Here is a 25,461-nt window from a genome sequence, read left to right on the forward strand (position 1 = left end):
GAATAATATTCAGGGAAGTCCACAATGAACGTCAGATCCTAAGATTAAGTAAAGCGATTCGGAGCCTAACTAACGTAATTTATTTAATTTGTAATCTAAAGAGACATATGTAATCAAAATTCTACGATATCATTTACAACCGGTGATAATAGGTAAAAAGAGTTTTGCAACTCTCATGTTCTGCAATATTTACAATTTCATTTACTTATATGCCATTATTATAATGAAAGGGATAAAAAAAACATATGAGGCAACTGTACCTTATGAGGTTATGGTTTTTGGTAAATTTCCTTATAGGGAAATAGCTATTACCGTAGGTCTCATGGTAAGATTGTGTGTGTGTGTCCGTGAACGCGATAACTTGAGTAATCTTTGTCCAATTTTGATGAATTTTGGTTAAAAGTGTAAGGCGGGATAAACTTGAATGAGTTCGCGAACCAGAACGATCGGACCATGGGAACGGGTATTTTACGGGGGGATTTATCGGGTAAAAATTAGTTTTTCTGATTTTTGACTCTCAAAACACAAAATTTTCCGATTTATCTCTAGGCTTTTTTAAAGAGCTTAAAAAACATATAATTTAGTATATCAAAGTGTTGTTTACGGTTATTGGTAACGGAGAAAATTCAAAAAAATTTTAAATTTAAAACTCCTATGGTTTTCTTATGGATAATATTGTAAAAGCTTGTAGTTTGCTTGTTATGGATGTATTTTGATTAAACTTGGCAAACTTATTTATATTATACTAAGCTAAAGCTATTACCTAATATTTTACTAAAAACACACTTTACTAGTTTCATTGTAGCAGCAAACCTAGGTAGTCGTTAAACCTAATGTCATTTAAATAGATTTAATTGAAATTCAATTCAGACAAATGGAAATTCGCTTAGGTGGCAGGTTTGCTGGGGCGGTTTTTTTTTTCATATCCTATAGTACAGAAACACGTATTGCCTGAAATAAACGGATTTAAAACTAACCATCTTTAGTTTTTAAATATAGTATCTGAATTAAATCTCCATGGCAGTTTCTCGTGGTGTAATTTTGGTTGTTCCCATTTGTACGTAGGTTATGCAAACAGTTGACCTCGTAGGTTGACTCTGGTCCATCGGACTCACCCAAGTCTAGTCAGGTGTGTGTGTGCGTGTGTGTGTGTGTGTGATAGAAGGGGAGGGGGTTGAGGGTGGTCCAGTGTGGTAGTAGGTGAGAGAGAGAGAGACTGATAGAGGGAGGGTGAGGGTGAGAGAGATTCACCACCACAGTTAGTTGTGCCTGGCCCGCTTCTCTACGCGTACCTACTGTGCCGCGTTGGGATACGACGATTTCAACACGAGTTTCTAAGTAAGTTTTAAATAATAGAAGCATACACATGTTCGAAAAATTTGTAAAATTGCCTGAAGAATGAAATATTTCAAGTGGTTGTCGCACTTGCTCGAAAAATATTAGTTATTATTTACTAAAATAGTTTTAACTTATTAAAATTTTGACTGCGACGGTTATTATTAAAGGTTACAGCAAAACACGAATTCAAGCATAGATAAGTAGGTGTCGGTATGTCATATAAAGAGACAAAAAATTGATTACTAGAACATGAAATACATTTTCGCAGTATTTTCTGATTGCTTCTCTCAGGTCAATCTGTATATAATTCCTGATTGGACGTTTGCAATAAATTCTTTCCAACAGTTTTTCAAATACAGTACATACTGATAGTCTTGTGGTTCATGTGTTGTATTTTGGTGGAAATGTTCAAAACTAGGGATGTCAAATAACTTTGAGAAACAATGAGCAATGATTTTCTTTCGATGAAAGTTGTATACTCTAGCATGACAATTTTTATCTTATGCTGTCACAAATCACAACTTCTACTGTCACTAAAATTTCTTGACAAACTATTATAGCCTTTTCTATAAATTTTCTGCAATTTAATTGCTTATTTAATTGCCAGTTCGAATTAATTAAATCGCCCTGTACTGATATATCTGGATTCTCAAAATATTGATGTTAATGTTGATTGTCAAAATATATAGGTCATGGAGGTTTTTTACTGAAAATTTTATCATAATATCACTTGTTTTGGATTGATTTATTTAACATCTTACTTATTTAATGTCAAGTTGATTTTGAAGAAAGATGAAGGCTTCATGTTGTATTACGGAGAAAATAAATCAGACTTATATTTGTATTCGGTCTAGCTTAAATTATTATTATTTAGATTAACCATTACTTTTTTGAACCACATATTGTATATGTTGATGCTAATACCGTGTATACCATGTTGCGACCATGTATCTACATGGTTACGACATATAATATATTACTGAAATATTTTCTGTATCTAATGTATTTCCATCCTCAAAATATCAGTAATCTTGGATATATCTTATTTGCTGGTCTTGTGATTCCTGAAAGTTGCTGAAACGATTTTTACTGAACTGAACGGGCAATCGCTTTTAGATTGTCTACATCGTGTAGGTTTACTATTATTATTGTTTTAAAACTAATATTCTTAATCACATTATTTGATTTAAATAAAGTGCTAATCTTAGATGAACTCTAGTGGTTAGAGCGAGGGATATTTGTCGTGGAAGCCCAGGCTAAATCACCTCGTGGTACGTTGATCATAAACCAATCACGAACACTTCTTATAATACCGTGACTGGGTGGTTCGGAATCCACATCCAGAAATTCGAGACAGCTTGATCCCTAGGACCACGTGGTCCCCTTATGGTACCCCTTATGGTAATAGGTTTCATAGGCGAGAATAATTATATTTTTTGAAATTAACAATTTTCAAAAACCAAAAGATTAGTGTTATTGTTGAAATTATGTAGTCCTATACATACATATATACATATATCCCGAAAGCTAATTCAAGGCTAGGTGCTTCTTAAAAAATGTTAGAATTAAGTTTTTTTTACTCTATACATATTTGATAACTTTAAATATTATAAAATTTCAATGTTTGTTAGACAAAACGTCATACATCCTAATAGCATTATACCCCATGGTATTTGATGGCAACATTTAAAAGAAAAATTATATTTAATGTTTAGGTATGTATGTATTAAATATTGTTCGAAATTTAAAATCAAATTAGGGCCTACTCATGAAAATAAAATTATAAATCAAACTCTCTAATATAAAATATTTTACGTTTAGAAATGACTAGTTTATTTATTGCTATTTATATCATAGTCTAGTCGGTATAAAAATAATTCATTGCAACAAACTAAACTGAATTGGCTTGAACCAAAATAAATCAATGTTGACTAATAATGATTTGATAAAATATTGCTGTCCATCATTGACATGGCCTTTTGAAAATCTTTAGTTTGGTGTGTAGATAAGTAGTTATAGTGAGAGAAAGTAATACGTATACAATATGAATGGACGGACTTTCACATAGTATTCCATAGAAGAAAAATCCATCCAAAATATATGAGAGGTTATAATTTTATATTCGTAAAGCCTACACAATATTTCATACATTATGTGGAATAGTATGCATATCATAAAAGGCAGAAATAGAGACTGTTTGTTTGGTTAAAAAATTATTCTCACCACACTCCTCGTACTCGTATATAAAATAGACTGTTTTATATATAACTATAAAATACAACATTAAAACCTCACTTTCCGTAAGCAAGCCCTCACGAAATAAAACAGACTGTTGTCCATATACTCATAGTCGGGATACAAAACAACTTAACAGCCATATTTAGCACCATATTTACTAGGAACTAGGTTGGAGGTAGGTATATATTTCCGCAAAATAACTGCAATATACTTTTCTAACCGTAAGATACTATAAAATGTCAAAAAAGAGATGGAGATGTTATTAAATTAAAATATTTTAATAGTAAACGTAGATTTGAAGACAGAAAATATCAACATAAATAAGAAGCTAAGCTGATATATCGATACAGAGTGTAGGCAGCAATGCCAGGCGGCTGGCGCCTCAAACAGCCTTGTAGCTGTCGTAGCGCTGTCTGTCCAGTGATACAACAATATACAAAACTGTGCCTGATACAGAGTGTAGGCAGCAATGCCAGGCGGCTGGCGCCTCAAACAGCCTTGTAGCTGTCGTAGCGCTGTCTGTCCAGTGATACAACAATATACAAAACTGTGCCTGATACAGAGTGTAGGCAGCAATGCCAGGCGGCTGGCGCCTCAAACAGCCTTGTAGCTGTCGTAGCGCTGTCTGTCCAGTGATACAACAATATACACAGCTGTGGGCTGATACAGAGTGTGGGCAGCAATGCCAGGCGGCTGGCGCCTCAAACAGCCTTGTAGCTGTCGTAGCGCTGTCTGTCCAGTGATACAACAATATACACAGCTGTGGGCTGATACAGAGTGTATGCAGCAATGCCAGGCGGCTGGCGCCTCAAACAGCCTTGTAGCTGTCGTAGCGCTGTCTGTCCAGTGATACAACAATATACACAGCTGTGGGCTGATACAGAGTGTGGGCAGCAATGCCAGGCGGCTGGCGCCTCAAACAGCCTTCTAGCTGTCGTAGCGCTGTCTGTCCAGTGATACAACAATATACACTGTATCTGTGGGCTGATACAGAGTGTATGCAGCAATGCCAGGCGGCTGGCGCCTCAAACAGCCTTGTAGCTGTCGTAGCGCTGTCTGTCCAGTGATACAACAATATACACAGCTGTGGGCTGATACAGAGTGTAGGCAGCAATGCCAGGCGGCTGGCGCCTCAAACAGCCTTGTAGCTGTCGTAGCGCTGTCTGTCCAGTGATACAACAATATACACAGCTGTGGACTTATACATAGTGTAGGCAGCAATGCCAGGCGGCTGGCGCCTCAAACAGCCTTGTAGCTGTCGTAGCGCTGTCCGTCCAGTGATACAACAATATACAAAACTGTGCCTGATACAGAGTGTAGGCAGCAATGCCAGGCGGCTGGCGCCTCAAACAGCCTTGTAGCTGTCGTAGCGCCGTCTGTCCAGTGATACAACAATATACAAAACTGTGCCTGATACAGAGTGTAGGCAGCAATGCCAGGCGGCTGGCGCCTCAAACAGCCTTGTAGCTGTCGTAGCGCTGTCCGTCCAGTGATACAACAATATACAAAACTGTGCCTGATACAGAGTGTAGGCAGCAATGCCAGGCGGCTGGCGCCTCAAACAGCCTTGTAGCTGTCGTAGCGCTGTCTGTCCAGTGATACAACAATATACAAAACTGTGCCTGATACAGAGTGTAGGCAGCAATGCCAGGCGGCTGGCGCCTCAAACAGCCTTGTAGCTGTCGTAGCGCTGTCTGTCCAGTGATACAACAATATACACAGCTGTGGGCTGATACAGAGTGTAGGCAGCAATGCCAGGCGGCTGGCGCCTCAAACAGCCTTCTAGCTGTCGTAGCGCTGTCTGTCCAGTGATACAACAATATACACAGCTGTGGGCTGATACAGAGTTTAGGCAGCAATGCCAGGCGGCTGGCGCCTCATACGGCCTTCTAGCTGTCGTAGCGCTGTCTGTCCAGTGATACAACAATATACAAAACTGTAGGCTGATACAGAGTGTAAGCAGCAATGCCAATTTATACACTACACTGTTACACCAGTTCACATAATAACAACTCAGTACCGTAAGTAAGGATAACACTGGAATCATCCTACTTCAACAATATACTGTACTGCAAGATTTTAAAGCATAACAGACTAGCATGTAAACTAGGGAACGTCATACCAAGATTTGTAACGCTTAAGACTACATTTAAAAATCAAGATGTATTTGAAAGCATATAAATTTGCCTACGCTTAAAGTATGGATAATATTTTTTCGCAATATAGTAAAATAAATACTAAACTGTTATCAAAAACAATGTATTCCTAGCCAATAAGGCTAATCTAGGAGAAATGCAACGACAATGCAATATATTAAAACGACTACGTTGCTGATAATATAGTTACAGTACCACTAAACTGTGATTGACTGACCTACTAAATATGGTTATGTGTTGACATTGAATGATTCAACCACATTAATTGACAGTTTATCGATAGTAGCGAGAAAGAATCCCCATACAGTAAAACACAATTTCCATCAATGAGATTACGTTCCAACAACAGCTAACGATATTTTAGAACCATACACTTGAAAATTGTATTTACTTAAACTTTTGTAGATTTATTTTTTATTGTGCTATGATGATGATAATGAAGATATACAAAGAATTTGTATGTTTATTTATGCAATGAAACTAAAACTTAAAATTGTCAATGATAAATGGCAACCTCTTGGTAAAACTACGACTATACGAAAATTTATCATCAGAGTTTTAACACAAATAACACCAAGCACTCGAGGCAGATAAATCCACGACTGTTTATTAAGAAGGACTGTTGATTTATTCAGCTGAGGAACCTCAAACCAAGTGTCTCATTTAGTTACGAACGACAAGAGATCTAAAAACCCCTGGACTGGCAAATGGAAGAGCTCAAACTTTAGAGTTAGAAATAATAAGTTAACAATCTATAAACTACAATAGGAACCTCCAAAATATTTTATATGAAGCCAAAATGTAAACGATAATTTTGTGATTTTTTTAGATAAGTAGGTCTATGCCAAAATTGGTATCAAAATGTTGGAACTATCCCTGATAATCTATACTATTATAAGATTTAGTTTTTTTTTTTTCTCTCTGGATGGTTGTCACGACTAAAATACTAAACCAATATAGCCAAAATGAACCACAACGATGGTCCACATATATCTAGGAACGCCATTTGCCTATTACCTTCCTTGAGTTCCCCTCGAGCTTCGCCGCATGGATGTCGAAGGTTTTGCGGTGAGGTTTTCAAAAGCCAATACCAATGCATTGGTATTGGCATTGGATTGGTCTCCATGGCAGGATGAAAAATTCTTTGCTTTGATATTTCAATGTAAACAAGAAGAACTGCCCTGTTCTTATTTCACAATGTTTTGATCTAAAACCTTATCATAGATTATATATTTTAAATCAATGTCAATAAATCTTCCCGTGCTTTGGGTACAGCAGCTAGTGTTTAATAAATTAAATGTTTAGACTTACTTCTTATTCCCTAGACATTAAACAGTCTTTAATTAAGTAATTTCACATTGGTACAGAGTTGTTACAAACGAATGACTATTAATACGATATATCCTTATTTTGTTCGAAATTATTAGTAAAACTTTCAGTTTATACTGTACATGCTATAAATTACACGTCCACATTTATTTTTATAAGTTATGCGATCATATATTTAAATTTCAATTATATTGTAAAAATATACTATATTACCAAATATCACTGAATGAGTTTATATGACTATGTTTGCCAGCAACCATAAAATATACAAAAGATTAAATTTCGGTCAGCGCAACGTTTGAATACGATGCCAGTCGAGAATGAATGCGTCTCTGCTTTGAACGGAAATGTTGTTGGTTCAGCGTCTACTCCTGCTCGAAGATTAACAGAGTACATCTTGATGGAAAATGTATTTTATCAAGGGTCTTTAGCTGAAAATTAATTTATTCCTGAAAATGTGTCTATGAAGTATAATTTTGTCTAAGTAAAATTTAAATCACACTCAACCAAACGTACTTTGCACAAGGTTTTCTAGTCTAGCTTTTTGTTTTCTTTGAAATCATTTTCTCGTACAGTTTTATACATTTCAAAACGTTAATAGTAATATGAATTATGCATTTACTGATCAGAAATCGTGCGTTTTTAATATATCAAGGATTCGTTTGTAACGTGTTTTAGCGCTATTTCCATTTGGGTAATAGCTATTGAACGTACATCAAATAGTTGTTTTATTTTTATGTACAATATACAGAGTTAACAATTTAAATGTGCCACCATTGCATTCTCGGAAACTTAAAGATTTAGAGTGCTCATTAAGTGGTAATTAAAAACTATTTTCTTATGTGCTTAAAAATATGAATTCCACTTTCTCAAAAATGGCCACCACTTCCCAATACGACCGCTAACTTTAAAATTTCTTATGGAACGTTTTGTATGTTATAAAATTATATAATGTAAATGCAATTTCAAACGTATTTCTCGTATTTTTCTCTAAAGCTACATGTTTAGTAGTTACTGCGTGCTACATTTAAGTAAAATTAGCTTTCTGAGTCCATTCTGCAACCTGAAGCTCCTAAACTAGTAAATTTACCTTATAAATTTACTTTAGCTTAAAATTGTGCCTATATTATTTGGTAATATCATGAAATGCATTTAAAATATGGATTCTCCTTTTTTAAATGGTGGTTATATTTAAACTTGTTATAACATTTATTATAAATTCTATGATCTTTTAAGAATGAAGAGATTCAATTTTAAGACTAATTGATGCAATGACTTTCCTCTCCAAACATACTCGTTTATCAGCTATAGGATACAGAATGTAAAAAAAGCCACTTTTTCCAAAATGTAACACTTTGTAGCTCCTTAACAGCTTTAGAGAAAAAATCCAAGGAATGAAAAGTTTTTAAATTGCATTTACGTTTTTAAATCATCATAAAATACGAGTTGTCCTATAAAAATATTAAAATTTTTAAGAAGTGGAATGTATATCTTTTAATCTTATAAGGAAATAATCGAAATCCACTTTTTAATGTTTTCTACTAATCTAATACTGTAGTTTAAATGAGGTAGTAATGGTGGTACAGTTAAGTCGTTCACCCTGTATAGAATACGATTTTTTTAGCTTCACTGTCAAATGATTTCTGTATCATTACAAAGAAAACAACTTGAGGAAGATGAATATCTCCGAATCGATGTGTAATTATTAATTAATGTGTTATTTGTTCAGTAAATATTATCGACGAACCCATTAATATATAACCTAATATTTTTTGTACACAATTCTAAATCAATTAAATCAATGTAGTATTTTACTACGGGCTACGACAATTGTGAATAAGAACTCATTAAAATAGTAATCTTAAGAAAACGTTCGGCGCCAGCAAGCGACTATAACTCATCTGCTACTCTGTACTGCCTTGTTATACGTACATAAAACTGTCTGGACCAGCTCCTCGGCAACGACAGTTACAAGCAAATAACTGCTGCAGGAAAACAACCTAATTAAACTAACAGAAAAATTCGCCTTACAATCAAATAAAATACTATATTTACCGGACTGATCAATTTTGGTATCAGGGAGTTTCGTCATTTTCTCTAAAAATTCAAACAGTACATACTGACATATTAAAACAGTACTCATACTTAAATATTATTATCCTAATTAAATACTGTATTAAGTACTGTGTTAATTCACACACTTATGTGATTTACTAGGTTTGATGTCAATGTTCTCCAACCTTATTTCCTACCAAATGTTATCTATAAAGTTTAAACATCTCGCAATTGTATTTTTTGCAAAGTCATAGGCTAATCCAGCTTGCCATATCTGTATGTTTGAATTTAACCCGCACTAGGTTTCAATTAAGTTGAGTGGACGTCGAGAGACAGAGTAGGTCATGTTGATATGTACTGTCCTTGGCGAATTGGCCAACGAATATGACCAGGTATGAGTTTCAAAACACGTTTCAAAGCAATCATAAACTATTTTAGGATACATTAATTATTTTTCATTATGAACTTTCATGCAATTAAGTGTTTTATTTTTGTAAAATTTTAAAGAAAAAAAATACTTACCGGTTTTCTTACTCTTCAATGCATTAGCTATTATTAAAACGGATTTAAATACAGGTTTACATAAAATTAAACAGCTAAATTCCCTATTGAAATCTTTTCACATCTCTATGTTGACGTTAATTTAGCCATATATTTCAATTGAATCTTGTCATGTAATTTAACATGTAATGGACTATTTTTTTAAAATTAGTATTTTGATGACTACACAGGAATAGAGAACATGATTCAAAACGATACAGCTGCTCTAAATTTCCCTTCAGATACTGTCTGTGGTTTATCCTTTTTTATCTGCTGGTCTAAGAGACTGGACTTGACCTAGTTGTGTCAAACTCGTTTTAAAAACTGAAGTAATGGAAAATGTAAATACTGAATATACGCTTATATAGTATAATTACTTTGCAATGAAACAAGATACAAGAAAGTATTTCATTCACAAGGTTCGGGTAACACGATTACTCAAGGGAAATGTAGAATATGCGAGAGTTTGTCGGATACAAGCTGACAAAAGATTGAATGAGGGTTGGGCCGCTGCTGTCGCTGAACAGTCTTGAGGAACTCAACATGAATGAGCATCTCACATCTACGCGACATTCTTTGTGTGAGCTCATGTAATACTGGGACCTGCTCAAGATTAAGACATGGATTTGGTTTTGGGATTTTTCTGAAAAGAATGTCGTGTTGTATATTTTGATTGATAAATGATGTTGTTTGTGCGACTACTAGTGCATTATAGATCAAATTAACATTAATGTATTGTATTTGATGTTGAACATTTTGAAGTTAAGCACTCATATGTTAAATGTGGGATTTTTTGGATTCATCTGTATAGTTGTAAGTTATATAAATTGTTCTACTATGCGGTTGATACGATTTCACTTTAAATACTAGGTGACATTTATAATAAGTATATATTTTTATATTGACTGAAAAACAACATTTTGAATACTTATTCACGTCAGGGAGTAAGTTCTCTGAGTAATATGAGCTGTGCCTAATTAGAAATAATACTGAATGAAACCCTGCGTAGTGGAGAAAATTATAGAACTCCGAACCAAAAGTGTTACAGGAATAGTTTTATAACTGCTACACCTATGTCTTTAAATCACATTTTTGGATTACTGTTATTTTCACCAAATTAACTAAGGGATTTTCACAAAAATCTTATGCACTTTTTTAGCACTTTATTAGCATGTTTTTTTGGTAATTTAAACACATGGAAATATCAGCTGATCATATGTTTTCAAACGGAAGCCATTACCTGTTCATATCTATAATAATGGGAAATTGAATGAATTTACATTGAACAGTAGCTCTAAAATTGTATAAACAATTATTTTTTTGGATTATAAAACTCATAAAAAAGTTTATTTCTTAAAGAAAGAAATTAACTATTCATAACAACTTTTATAATTATTGTTGTTAGAAGAGGAATACGTATCTTATATAATTCACACCATTTTGAAAATATTGTATTTTAAACTAAATAATTAGCATAGACCTGTAGAGATTACACTAATACGAATTTAATATCTAATTGGGCTATTATAAAATACCAACGTAAAATTGTATTCAAACGTATAATTTAACAATAAAATACGAATGACTTGTGTTGTACAGTATCTTACCTCAACAATTGACTTAAAACATGTAAAAGGCTTGAAATATTTATAATGAAAATTGAGAATTGAGATACGGAAACAATTTAAACAGATTCCAGTTAATGGAAAATGCCGCCGTTGGGGAGTATTTCGTCGTTGTCTCTGGTTGATTGTAATGTAAAAATGTCAATATTGTCCAGGGGTAAAATACATTTCTTTAAGAGACAAGGCTACGTCTGTTTATCATTATTAGGTTTCATTTGGTTAACAGCGATAACTTGAATATTATTTTACCCTCTTTCAGATTTATACGTTACAGTAAATCTTTCTTATGGGTAAAAAAGTGATTAAAAAAAGTAAATTAATATTATAATTACTGTAATGAGGTGTGTTAATAAAGGAGTATTACAACTAAAAACATATATCAGTTGATGATAGGAAGTATCTTAAAGTCTTAAGACTTGAGAAACGGCTAGCTACTTTGATTGTTGTTGATTTCCAAACAAATATTAAATCATCGACTAGGCCTATTTGTTTTTTCGTCATAATAAGTAGTTTTTAATTTTTACACTGCACAATATTTCTACTAAAACCATGTGCTTCATGTGTAGTTGTAATCTTAAGCGTGTTTTCAGTTCTCAGGGAGGTACTATAATAAGTTCATTAACATATAGAGCCTGTCAAGCAACAGACACCTTTATATTTTAACCCGATAACATATTTCAGATTTTTTTCCAGACTCAATGATTTGAGTTTCACTCAAAGGCTAGTTGCCGTTTTACACATTTAATAGCCTAAAGGACATTTGGTACTACGTTGTTGATTATATAGCCTTAAAAATAAAATAAAAATAAAATTAACCTCAGAAAGTCATAATGCAACTTCTTACAGCAAGGCTAATATTGACTTGTTTAAAACAAAAAACGATAATTTTAAAACAAGTAATTTCAATTAGGGTAATTTATTTGGGTAGATTACTCAGTAAGCGCCTGCAACTGCCGTGGCGCAATTTAACTACTGAAATCTTGAAGTATCACTTAGTAGTACGGCGCTTTATGACTAAACACGGATTTAATTTTTTTCTCTTGTATAGTTCAGATGTGCTTACTGCTTATGGAATGCACTAGTTTCAATAAAAATATTATTGCAAATATTATTATTATTGTATAACTTATTAATAAATAAAACATAAAACGTACGACTATCTGCATCCACTTTGCTATGACACTGTTGTAAAGGCTGTGTTACGTTATACTATTTAACGTACACAGACAGACTTCTCATTATAAGGGGTGGGCCATAATTAAATTTAAATGTTTGATTAATTGCAGTAAGTAATCCTCATTTCTTATAACCGGAAAAGCGTTATAAACCAAATACCCCCGCCACAGCAAACCTGCCGACTAAGCGAATTTCCTTCCGTCTGAATTGATTTTCAATTTAATCAATTTGCATAACATTAGGTTAAACGAGTACCTAGGTTTGCTGCTTGCTACAAGGAAATGAATAAAGTGCGATTTTTTTGTAAAATATTATAAGCTTAGTAAAACAAAATTAAAACGCCAAGTTTGATGAAAATATATCCATAAACAAGTGTTGAAAATATATAAACACCATTTTACAATTTTTAAATATAAATCTTTTTGGAATTTTCTCCATTACCATAAATTACTACATAAATACTTTTATATATTTAATTATTTGTTTTCTTAAGCTCTTTAAAAATATCTAGAGATAAATTAGGAAATTTTGTGATTTGAGGGTCAAAATGAGAAAAACCTTTTTTACCCCATAAACCCCCGTAAAACCACATTCCCATGGCCCGATCATGCTGGTTCATGAACTCATTCAAGTTCATCTCACCTTACACATGTAAACCACATGTCATCAATGTAACATAATTTTAAGACACACGTATACACAGCTTTTTTTATAAGATTCTTATCGTTTTAGCGTAGTAATTAATAATTCTATCCCCTCCTAGAAGACCAAGGGGACAGGAAAAGCAGTTGCATCCATTATTAGTTAATCGTCTGTCCTAATCTGAGTTCAAACATTCGTATTTATAATTTTTTTTTTTTTATATCTTATAAGAGTTCTCAATATTATCTTAGAATTGCTATAGTTATGTAAACGCAAGAGGGGTTGTTTCATTTTATATTTTGTATATAAGTATATACCTACTATCATATCCCTATCATTAAATATATAGACTTTTTAGTAATGTTAGCATTTGCACTTAGCTAAGGCTGGTTGTTATTTTGTGGAAGGTTAAGAGCGGATGTTCCTAATCGTAGCTACAACGGAGCGTCGTCCACTGCAGAATTTGGCGCCAGAAAACCTAACACCCGCCAAATGCTTGCCGCGTTTTATAATCAAGTCTACCGTACGGTTAAATAACATTTGAGTAGTACTATAATAATAACAGCTACATATAAATATTTGAGACCTCAGCCCTCGATATTTTTGCTTATATATATATTAATTTTAAATGTATGGATAGCCGAGTGGTTTTAGTGCTCGCCTTTGAATTTAAAGGTTGCTGGTTCGACTTCAGGTTCGATTCTGGGCTCAGATGTCATTTGTCATTGGCTATCAATTAATGATGCTATCTAAAAAAATGTTGCGTTTCAAGAATTACAATAATGGTTGGAACCGTCAACCGTTCTCTGACAGAACAAAAAGTATAAAAATCCTAATGGCATAGAAAAATGGAAATTTACTAATAATTGTCTTTCTTTATTTTGTTCAGGTGTCTCCATTTAAGCTTCTAGTCAATAAAAATATATATAACTACATATTATTACCAGAGCTGTTATTATATTAAAGAAGAAATTATAGGGTGACATTTAACCCTGAATTCTTCCCTTTTCTTGTATAGGATATTGTAAAAAAAAAAAAAAAAAAACAGTAGCTTACAAAAATAAAATAGTACGTAGCCTAAGGTGTATGTGTATATGTGCTTTTAACTCATGATTTACTGTAGTATTTTGTTACAAAGAGGTAGAGATAGGCGACTGTTTCTCAAGGATACCGGTCACAGAACAAATCACTGCCATCGCCTCCCTCTTACCTCTCTCCTATTTATTTTGTTCCAATCCCAATGCTTATATATATTGTTCACATATCCTTTAGTGTTGCTATTTTATATGGCACCTTAGACATTGCACATTGTAGTCCTAAACATAATCTGATAAAAAAAATATTGAAACTGTCCCATCAACAAGATTTTTTTTAAATTTAAATACTTTAAGCGAATTTAAAACATTCCTTAACCATAGTCATACTTATTTATAATAATTAACAACAAATAGTACATTTCTTTCCATAGTTTAATTATATTATTAGGTAATTTAGATAAAACTCACATGTAACTTAATTATTGTTGTTTCAGAAAAGGACTGCAATATACTCTGCATATCAAAAAGCAAGACTTTTATTGAGAACGTTAAAAGTAGGTTGAAATTAGTTTAATGCGTGAAGAGCACTTATTTTAAACGAGTGTACAATATTGCGTGACTCGATTCATTAGTCATGAGTTTCATGGTAGAAGGTTGTACTGCCGGAGTGTCTGAAATAAGAGTTAACTCTCACTGAACTCAAACGCATTTAGATAAAACAACTAATCGTATTACGTAGCCAATAGACGAGTATGAGAAGCATCTCGTCCAAGAGTAGTCTCCTGGTGCCTCCATCCCTCCACAACTCTAGTTGTACGCACCCCCGCTACGGCCCTGTGGGACCCACGGCGTCGCTAGGGGGTCTGGTGCAGGGGACCATCATCCTCACATTGTTTGTCGGCATCATCATAGCCAACATGCTGGTCATCATCGTCATCAACAGCAGGAGATACTCCAAGTACATACATGCACAGGTAGGTTTGCATAAAGAAAATATTATAGTATTTCAAAGGCTGTCAACGTCCATCGTTCAATTGATAAACTTATGTCTATAACTTATGTAGTTGCTTATAACTAAAAATTATCTTATAATCTGAAAATAGTGGAAATACAGGGTGATTGATATGTGCCAGCAGTTTTATTCGAAAACTATAAGAGATATCAAAAAAAGTTAAATGGTAATTGCCTTGAATTATTTATTTAAAAAATTGTAGTAAAGTCGAAACAATTATTTTAGCCGCCATTTTTCCAATATGGCCGCCAACTTTGATTTTTCTTATGGAACATCCTGTATTTTATGATATATTCTGGTAGAAAATGTAATTTTAAGACGATTTTATTCTTGTGCTTTTTTTCATAAACCTAACCGTTTCAAAGATAATAAACGTTAAAGTTTTGAAATTTCCGCATGAGAAAGAGTTTCGATAAAGGCCTAAGCAAGCATGCCAGCTTTTTTATTCGAACACCATTCAAAATTTCACAACTTAAACCATTAATATCTTTGAAACGGTTAGGTTTATGAAAAAAATCTCAAGAATAAAATCGTCTTAAAATTACATTTCCTACCAGAATACATCATAAAATACAGGGTGTTCCATTAGAAAAATCTAAGTTGGCGGCCATATTGGAAAAATGGCGGCTAAAATAATTTTTTCGACTTTACTACAATTTTTTAAATAAAAAGTCCAAGGCAGTTACTATTTAACTTTTTTTGATATCTCTTATGGTTTTCAAATAAAACGGCTGGCACACTTATATCAATCACCCTGTATTTATCCACACAAGCTTCGAGACGATATGATTGAACTTAATACTTTGTCTTTCATCATAACGAAAACTCATTGTTGTGTTTAAATAGAAACATTTTGGACAGTTTTGTAACTAGTATGTAAGGTTAAATTCAGGTTTGCTTACAAAATTAATTACCACAACATTGGGAGAAAATCTTTAATAAATAAACCTCTTATTATTTTATTTATTTAAAAAATTGTTTGGAAAAAATATTTATACGAAAATAACAACTTACTTTATTTGCACTTTTTGCAAGAAATGGCTGTTTAAACAATGTAATTATCCTTAATGAAGGTAGTTTTACCTAATCATAACATATTTGGCAATATTTTGTATAATAGATTAATCCAAGTGTGTGTGCACTGTGCAGCCCCGCTACCTGCTGACGTCACTGGCAGGCAACGACCTGGCCATTGGTCTGTTGATCACACCCTTCGGCGTGCTGCCGGCTGTGTATGGCTGCTGGCCCTACAGTGATATGCTCTGTCAGATACAGGTATCAGCTGCTGCACAACGTCATGTGTTTATTTAATCATGTAAAAAAATTAACCTTAGGTATAATTGATAAATATAGTTAGTTTCTGCCTGCATATATGTTTGTTTAAAGTACATACAAAAGCTGTGGAACCAATAGGGCTTGAATTCTATTTCGACGTAAATCATCAATTTGGAAAACACGTGGGCTTATTTATATCCCCGAAATCCCCTCGGGCAAGCCCAAAATATTGAGGTAGAGTATTTTAAATAAATACTGATTAGTCCTTATGGCAACAAAGATAAATACTAAAGTTTTCACATTACCTATATTTTAATTAACTTTGGTTGTATTTCCAAGTGTTATGGGCTCAAGCGTTGTAGCTACTCTGTTGATTAAAGAGAATTTTATAAATGAAACGATGAAATTAAGTTTTATATCTATATTCATTGGTGATTGGGTAATTTTTTTATTACATCTAAAGAATTGGGTATTATCTTTTGTCACGACTCTCTGCTCTAAATTACCTGGAACTTGTATAGTATTAAAATACATGCGTTTCAGTCCATATAATTTAATTTGTTTAATTTAATTTCAATCTTTATTTATTCTTTATTTTTAATTTTTATTTTGGGTTTGTCCCCAAATAACATTGCATCCTAGAATTACCAATAGAGATCGATGGAATTACCTAGTTTAGTTTCTTTCACCGTATGTAGGAGTTTTATAGTCATAGTAATCTAGATACAAGAAATATACATTAAATGTTTGCACAATAAATATACACAATATTTTGCATTTCCTTCTCTTACCGCTGTCTGAATATGTATATTCCTATAATTTCGATAAACCAAATAAATAAACATATATTTATGTTTATGTATTGGACCTCTTGAGCACAATTAAATTTGTTTGTACGTTGCTTGTTGTGAAACACATACTTGGCTGGATAAATCAATGTCAACTGTCCGATTACAACTCAAACTAATGTAACTAAAGTAATGTGCCCAATGAAGGATAGCTAAATTACGTTCCTTTATAAACAAATTATGAGAGACTAGCTATGTTGTATCACATTTTTAAAATCATACTCCTATACTAAAATACGTATCCACGCGAGATGATGGAGATGACATGTTGTGCAATGTGCAGGCATTGCTACGAGGCGCACTGACCCAGCAGAGTGCAGCTATACTCATCTGTATGGCTGTGGACAGGTACAACTGTATGCTGCACCCCGTCAGCTACCACAAGCACTCCAACAAAAAGGTACACTAAAACTACCTAACTATATCTTTATAGCGGCCAACCTTATAGGTTTTTATTTTAGCGTCAATGCATCACAGTGTTAGCCATGGTGGTGTGTTGAAAACATAGTGTCCGGAACAATATATCAGAAAACTTTAATATTGCATAGAGGCCAACGGTTACTTTAAAAATAGATTAAGTAGCGAAAGGGGTTGAGACAAACAATGATCTTATCCACAGTTCCAAACAAGCAATGTGAGACTTTCTCTTCAGCGGGTTCACTTGTTTTTTGTATTTCAATAAATTATATTGCAATGCATTCAGTACCTTGCTTAGAATACTGAATACAATCAAATTGGACGGTTTTTTAAGAGAGCTATATTTTATTTGAGGTAAAATGAATTTACTTTTCTTGGTTTATGAAAATTTAGTCAAACCACGTGTTACGCTTTTTATAAAAGGTTAATTTAATATTTGTTTAAATTCAATAGTTATAATTGAGAATAATGAAAAATGAAAAAATATATAATTAATGTTTAGCTATGTTACAATACATAAAAAAGAATGCAAATATAGTTAGCTGAACTAGTTCACACTTCTTTATGACACCGTGGGAGATATATCAATGACAAATGGGTGGAATGGGTTTTATAATGCTAATGATTTTGCCCTCATTTTTATTAGGAGTGTGCATTAGTTTCACACATTACTTATTTTTTACAGCTTAATATACTGTATTCGTTCATAATATAGTTTAATAAAACAATAATTAAGTCACTTGCACTTAACAAGCTCATCTACCCAGCATATTTTAAATCCTTACGCAAATTTTAACATTCTGACAAAACTAATTCTGGTTATGTATCTGCTACCGTAACTTTATCTTAACTCATGTTTCACCCAATTATTTCAGTCTCTTACCTCTACAATTTAATTTAATTTGTCAGAATATTTATAAATATGATCTACTTGAGCTTTTTAAGTCACTAAGACATTTGATTTCAACCAACAAAAACATGTAATAATACAACTTTTTGAGTTTTTTCGTAATTAATTTTCAAATTAAATGTCCGTATTTTAAAAATCTGTAATAATTGACAAGAAACAAAATAGAGCCAAGTTTGTAAGTGTAGAGATGAGTTTGTAGGTACCTATAAGAGATTGCATGGCGTTGTAAATCAACTTGATGTAAAACAAAATCAGTTCGACTATTTTCAGAACTGGTCATATGATGAAGAGAAAATACATAAGATGTAGACGTGGGCATTGATATTTGAAAACAATTTTCCGCTTTACCATCCACGTTAATGAGATCGTACTTAGACTCGAGTCACAACTAAGACAATGGATCCACCACACACATTCCAGTGTTCCGTACTTACTGTACTTATACCCCAGAACTGTAACGTCTCATCAGACAACTGGTTCAACTTATGTTACAGTTGTAACTCTGTTGTGGTAAGAACAGTGCAATCACCACGTACAGTGCTACTCTATCTAGCTCACTCTAAACACAGACACTCGTTTCCACAAAACCTCAAACTTATCATTCACTCTTCTGTGATAACTGTTCAGAGTTGTGAGTCAACCCCATCATGATGTGTGTTGCTGTAGGTCTTTTGTGCCTCACTCTCGTCACCTCCCTCACCATGTTCTCCACCCTGGTCCTACTCCGAAGAGTTACTACTTCAAACTCTTCATATACCGTATTGCAATAAATATATTGTGTGTTACTGTAGGGATCTTGTGCCTCACTCTCGTCACCTCGCCCACTGTGTTCTCCATCTTGGTCCTACTCCGGGGGAGTTACTACTTCAACCTCTTCATATACCGCATTGCAATAAACACATTGTGTGTTACTGTAGGGCTGCATGGCACTGTTGTGCCTTACTCTCGTCACCTCCCTCACCGTGTTCTCCACCCTGGTCCTACTCCGGGGGAGTTACTACTTCAACCTCTTCATATACCGCATTGCAATAAACACATTGTGTGTTACTGTAGGGCTGCATGGCACTGTTGTGCCTTACTCTCGTCACCTCCCTCACCGTGTTCTCCACCCTGGTCCTACTCCGGGGGAGTTACTACTTCAAACTCTTCATATACCGCATTGCAATAAACACATTGTGTGTTACTGTAGGGCTGCATGGCACTGTTGTGCCTTACTCTCGTCACCTCCCTCACCGTGTTCTCCACCCTGGTCCTACTCCGGGGGAGTTACTACTTCAAACTCTTCATATACCGCATTGCAATAAACACATTGTGTGTTACTGTAGGGCTGCATGGCACTGTTGTGCCTTACTCTCGTCACCTCCCTCACCATGTTCTCCACCTTGGTCCTACTCCGAGGAGTTACTACTTCAAACTCTTCATATACCGTATTGCAATAAATATATTGTGTGTTACTGTAGGGATCTTGTGCCTCACTCTCGTCACCTCCCTCACCGTGTTCTCCACCCTGGTCCTACCCCGGGGGAGTTACTACTTCAAACTCTTCATATACCGCATTGCAATAAACACATTGTGTGTTACTGTAGGGCTGCATGGCACTATTGTGCCTTACTCTCGTCACCTCCCTCACCGTGTTCTCCACCCTGGTCCTACCCCGGGGGAGTTACTACTTCAAACTCTTCATATACCGCATTGCAATAAACACATTGTGTGTTACTGTAGGGCTGCATGGCACTATTGTGCCTTACTCTCGTCACCTCCCTCACCGTGTTCTCCACCCTGGTCCTACCCCGGGGGAGTTACTACTTCAAACTCTTCATATACCGTATTGCAATAAACACATTGTGTGTTACTTTAGGGCTGCATGGCACTGTTGTGTCTTACTCTCGTCACCTTCCTCACCGTTTTGTCCACCCTGGTCCTACCCCGGGGGAGTTACTACTTCAAACTCTTCATATACCGTATTGCAATAAACACATTGTGTGTTACTTTAGGGCTGCATGGCACTGTTGTGCCTCACTCTCGTCACCTCCCTCACCGTGTTCTCCACCCTGGTCCTACCCCGGGGGAGTTACTACTTCAATGCCTCGGGTCTAGCAGCCTGCGACCCCTTCTACACCAGAGCCAGTCTCCGCATTCTCGCCGCTTGTACATTCTACTTCCCCACCACAATGGTGCTCATGTACTGCTACGGCTCAGCGTTCCATGTCAACAAGCTCAGACTGAAACGATCCGTCTCTGCTGCTAGTCCTCAGCAGGAAATATCTACTGCCTCCATGGAAAAGGTGAGTAAATGATACGTGTAGTGTATCCTTTTTGCAATACTCAAATGTTCAGCCATGCCACGTGATTTATAAAAATGTTCCATGTACGATTCGAGAGGTTTGTGCACTCTTCCGTGATTAGCACACGAGAGTAATTTTATTGATTGGAATCAGAAAACATACTAGGTTTCCGATTTTGTTCTATTGTAGCAAATGTCAATTTTTATACTACAATAAATATAGTTTATTTTTAAGTGTTTGTGAAACGTTTTTATGGTACGATTTTTTATTGATTTAACGAATATTACAGTTGATTTTAAAGATAATTTTTTCCAGTATCGTGCACCTACTGCACAGAACAAGTAAAGAAAGCTACTATTCTAAATATCTGGTATCAATAAGTTATGCTATGCATATTATATTAATGGAACAGCACACTATATTATCAATAATATAATGTTGTTAAAACATCCTTGCACAAGGAAATTTTTTCTTGTGTTTACTGTATTTATTTGTATACATATAAGAAAACGTGGAATATAAAGTGTTTTGTTTTTAAGAAGCATTTGGAAATACGTAGGCCTATACGTATTTTTAAAAACTGCACACCAAATACTGTAATACTTACTGTAATAGACTTTTATACTTGAATACTTTACTAATGGCAATCATACGAATGTAGGTATTTTAAGCCAAGTATGAATGGAGTTGAGTCTACACTCATCCTACGATTATGTACTAGGTACGATCTTGTACCTAGCCTTCTTAGGGACTTAGACCACTTAGACAACGCTGTTAATTATTAGCACATACAGCCAATGGCGATAAGGGACCTACACTTTATAGTAGAATCCGAACCACATTTTTGCCTTTTAGTTAACGAATTGGTCTCATTATTATGATATTACTGCGGATAGTCGCTTACTCACTAGTGCGGACGTTAATCTAAACCAGGAAGTATTATATCCACAGTTCACGCCTATATATATCACCAGCTTGTGACCTCCTAGTCGCTTGGATTACAGGACGTCGACGCAAATCCAGTCTAATAAAACATATTATTAACACAAGATTGTATTAAATATTGCCTCATACTGAACTAGTTTTCAAAATAACTTATGAAGGTTCTTTTACATTGGTGATACATTCAAATGAAAGAAATACATAGGACTAAATAGAAAGTCTAGCTTCGATGTAGAGCAGTCTCATATTCTTTCCTTGGGTACGAATATGATTAATTGTAAGTTAGCGGATTTGAATCACATTGTTATTTCAGTAAAACATAGAAATGACAATTGTACATGATGATCTACTTCTTCCATCGCTAGTTCAAATTTAAGTGATACAAAGAAATCGTGTACCCATCACTCAGGTCCTAAATCAATATTTTTGTTCATATATGTAAAAGTTCGTCCCTAAAATAAAATATTTGCCTATCGAAGGTTAAAGAGGTTAAATGTAAGAAAGTGTTAACTTTGCCTCTGTAAATAAACAATAATTCATTTCATTTCATTTTTAATTTCAAACAGCTTATAAGAAGTATGTGAACCCTGCAAAATGATAGCACAATTTTAAAAAGTTTTAATTGACCGATAATTATTATTATGGGGGGTTTTATTCCTCGCTTCAAGAAAATATGTTAAATTTGTTGATTTACAATATCAAATAAAAAGTGGAAATACCATTTAACGTGTAGTATCACATCTTCAATGTAGTTATCTTGTAAGTTATAAACACAAATGTGTGCGTGTCGGTCACTGTCAGTGGCCTAGTTATATATACTTTTTAAAGTACATGGAACTGTGTAACAGAAATAAGGGTTTGATGAATGAGAGTAATTGGCTCAGTAAAGTCTAGACTGGTTTTAGAGAAAAGTTGAAACAGCTTCAAACTTTACAGGAGAACACTAGTATCTCTTACATAGAGTTGTAAAAGTTAGGTCAGAGTGCAGTTTGTATTGTATCTTCTTTGAAACTAGAAGTTCTGTTAAACAAGTAGGTCTTACTACTCAGAGACTTCTCTCATGAAACAAAAACTTATAAACATTGTTTTCGTACACCACACGAGTGCCCATTATCTATTTATGTTTTATAGATCTTGGTGACTGAAGTCTTAGACAGTGTGGAAAGAACCCACATATGTGTTGCAACAGTATCCAGTACCAGCGGACCATGGTCGGTGGTATTTAATTTGTTTCGGTCGTAAAAAATATTACAAAACCAATCTAACAAACTGGTCGACGTAAGGTAGTAACAGGACCGTTACCTTTGGAAACGTAAAATATGCCACTGACGTAGAAACACACAAAACCAAATGAACTGATATCTAACAAATACCGTGTTTTATCATGACCGATTGAATTTGTCAAATAATGACTAAAATGTACGTAATAAAGCTTTACTTTAGCATGAGATCGTACTTTATTGTTTTTATTCAAATATTGATGCCGTTTATACCATTTTTTACAAAGCAACACACCGAAGTAAAAAGATTAGTGCGTAAGCAACACAAAGCAATCTTAAAACAATATTACATCCACTCTAACTTATGTAGAGTGATTATCTTACTCCTATGAGTAGGCGAAGTTACAGCCAAATTTAATTGCCTTTGACTGAAGCATAATTACTCAACACCCAACAACTGCTAAAGAAAAGGAAATAATATGAATATCCACGAATCCCACTTCAAACCTGACTTATTTATTTATCTAACTCTAAGGATAAAATCTCCTTAATAAAAGTGATGTTGCAGTTGATGGCCCATGAGCGACGACTGAGTACCAATGCCTCTCGCACCATGGCGGCCATGTCACTGGGCTTCATCGTCATGGTCACCCCATGGACCATCCAGGAAGTGGTTGTGGCCTGCACTGGCTCCAAGGTAAAAACCAATTCAGCTGTCAATCTCTGTTATTAATATCAGTTATAAAAATATCCTTTTTCAGTGTGCAGAATGAAACACATCAGCACAAGAAGATTCACAACGTTAAATAAATCTGGCTTCCCGGCTTTATCTTTGAAGATATTTTTGTTATTTCTGATTAATCGTTATAATATTTCAAATTATATCTTAAATCATAAATGACCGTAACCCAAGTTATTTTATTTTTAGATGCCGCCTTTCTTGGATTTTATGATTACTTGGCTAGCACTCAGCAACAGTTTCTGGAACCCATTTCTATACTGGCTGCTCAACAACAATTTCCGAAGGATTAGCAAGGAAATTTTCCTGCAAAAGGTAAACTCTCTGATTGTGATCATATAGCTATATAGAATTACCTAGCATCTACAGTAGTAGTAGTCTAATAGTCTGTTACTATAGCCTACAATATTTTTTTGGACTGGGAACATCACAAAAATGTGAATGTGGTGGGTGGACAGGCAATAAATAAACTCGTATTTTTTTATCCAAAGTACATAAAGGTATAATGGAACTTATTCGTTTGGGACAAGTATTCAGTGCAGTATTTGAACTATTAATTATGCAACGAACAATCTAAAAAAGGTTACTGGCACTGAAATATAAATAATCTGTGGTTTTAGGTGTTGTGTCGAAAGCCTAAAAAACCCAGTGAAGCGGCCATTCGTTGCTGCACGTCGACGGGTCCAATCGCAGCCGCAATAGCCAGTCGCAGTGACCTGGAGGGGATGAGTGAGCGGTATTGGGGTGAGATCCTAGAACGCACAGTGAGTAGTAGTAGTCTACAGGCTATGTCACGCGGTGTACCCCCACCACTACCTCTCCCCACTGCCGCAGCTAGTAGGCGCACCCAGTGATGCGCGCTGTTTGGCTGGTCTTTCCACTGTTCCATCACCAAGGAGTCGTTTAGCGACCAGAACTGGTGTGAGGTGCATGGCATCAAGACCCACAGCACACTCTAGTGGTGACCAGCTTGTACAAAACTACCGACTATTTCAAAGACCGTTTGTGTTAAGATTTTAACTCATCTCCATTCGAATGTTACTTTTATAGTCTACCTTTCCTTGAAATAAGACAATCACATGAACTGCAATAACTTATAGATTTTATTTAAGACTGTTTATAATCTAAGATTAGTAGCTCACATAGTTTTAAAGTTTAGTTGTGTTGATGACTGTATTTTAAGGTATCTGTACAAAGATAAAGCCCAACTTAATTAACACGTCATTACTTTATTTTACTTTATAATGTAATGTTAATGTGGTATTTAACAGTTATGGACACGTATTATTGATTAAAAGTGTATCTTAGTAATAATAATCTATTGGTTTGTCTTTGCTTTAGTCCAATGAATCCCAATATTAAATATCGAATAACCAACTTTTTTTTAACACAAATTCTTCAAATTGTCAATAATAATCGGGTAATAATTGTGTTGCTTGATAATTTGAATGCTTATTATGTGCTTGTTTTATTAAATTCTAATTTATTTGGTATTTTATTAATATAGTCTAAAAATGGTTGTTGAATCGTAATATTGACTGCCTATACCTCTATAAAAATGTTAAATACCGTAAATGTAAATTTTCTAGGATGAAAGTTGTTATTGATCCTTCTCCATATCAACTAACCTAACTAGGCTATCATACTTGCGTAGGTTACTGTTCGTCGGTGAGTGTA

General features: G+C 34.5%; 1 protein-coding gene across 1 annotated transcript; it reads left to right on the top strand.

Moving 5' to 3' along the window:
- The first annotated feature begins 1,271 nt into the window (after positions 1-1,271).
- LOC128982885 (trace amine-associated receptor 9) lies at positions 1,272-25,461 on the top strand. The gene is made up of 8 exons (XM_054401935.1): positions 1,272-1,338; positions 14,631-15,110; positions 16,298-16,423; positions 17,555-17,671; positions 20,593-20,883; positions 23,614-23,742; positions 23,974-24,099; positions 24,405-25,461. Exons 2-8 carry the CDS (start codon positions 14,889-14,891, stop codon positions 24,636-24,638), a joined length of 1,245 nt encoding a protein of 414 aa, XP_054257910.1. The 5' UTR covers positions 1,272-1,338; positions 14,631-14,888; the 3' UTR covers positions 24,639-25,461.

Source organism: Macrosteles quadrilineatus, unplaced genomic scaffold, assembly GCF_028750875.1.
Source record: "Macrosteles quadrilineatus isolate MER2022 unplaced genomic scaffold, UCM_ALF_1.0 Scaffold_1__1_contigs__length_201487025, whole genome shotgun sequence".
Classification (NCBI taxonomy): domain Eukaryota; kingdom Metazoa; phylum Arthropoda; class Insecta; order Hemiptera; family Cicadellidae; genus Macrosteles; species Macrosteles quadrilineatus.

Bases quoted from the DNA above. Each gene is read 5' to 3' on its own strand.
- LOC128982885 (XM_054401935.1), top strand. From the start codon at position 14,889: ATGAGAAGCATCTCGTCCAAGAGTAGTCTCCTGGTGCCTCCATCCCTC. The intron at 20,884-23,613 runs GTGAGTAAATGA...GTGATGTTGCAG, and splicing joins CTACTGCCTCCATGGAAAAG to TTGATGGCCCATGAGCGACG. The intron at 23,743-23,973 runs GTAAAAACCAAT...TTTTATTTTTAG, and splicing joins TGGCCTGCACTGGCTCCAAG to ATGCCGCCTTTCTTGGATTT.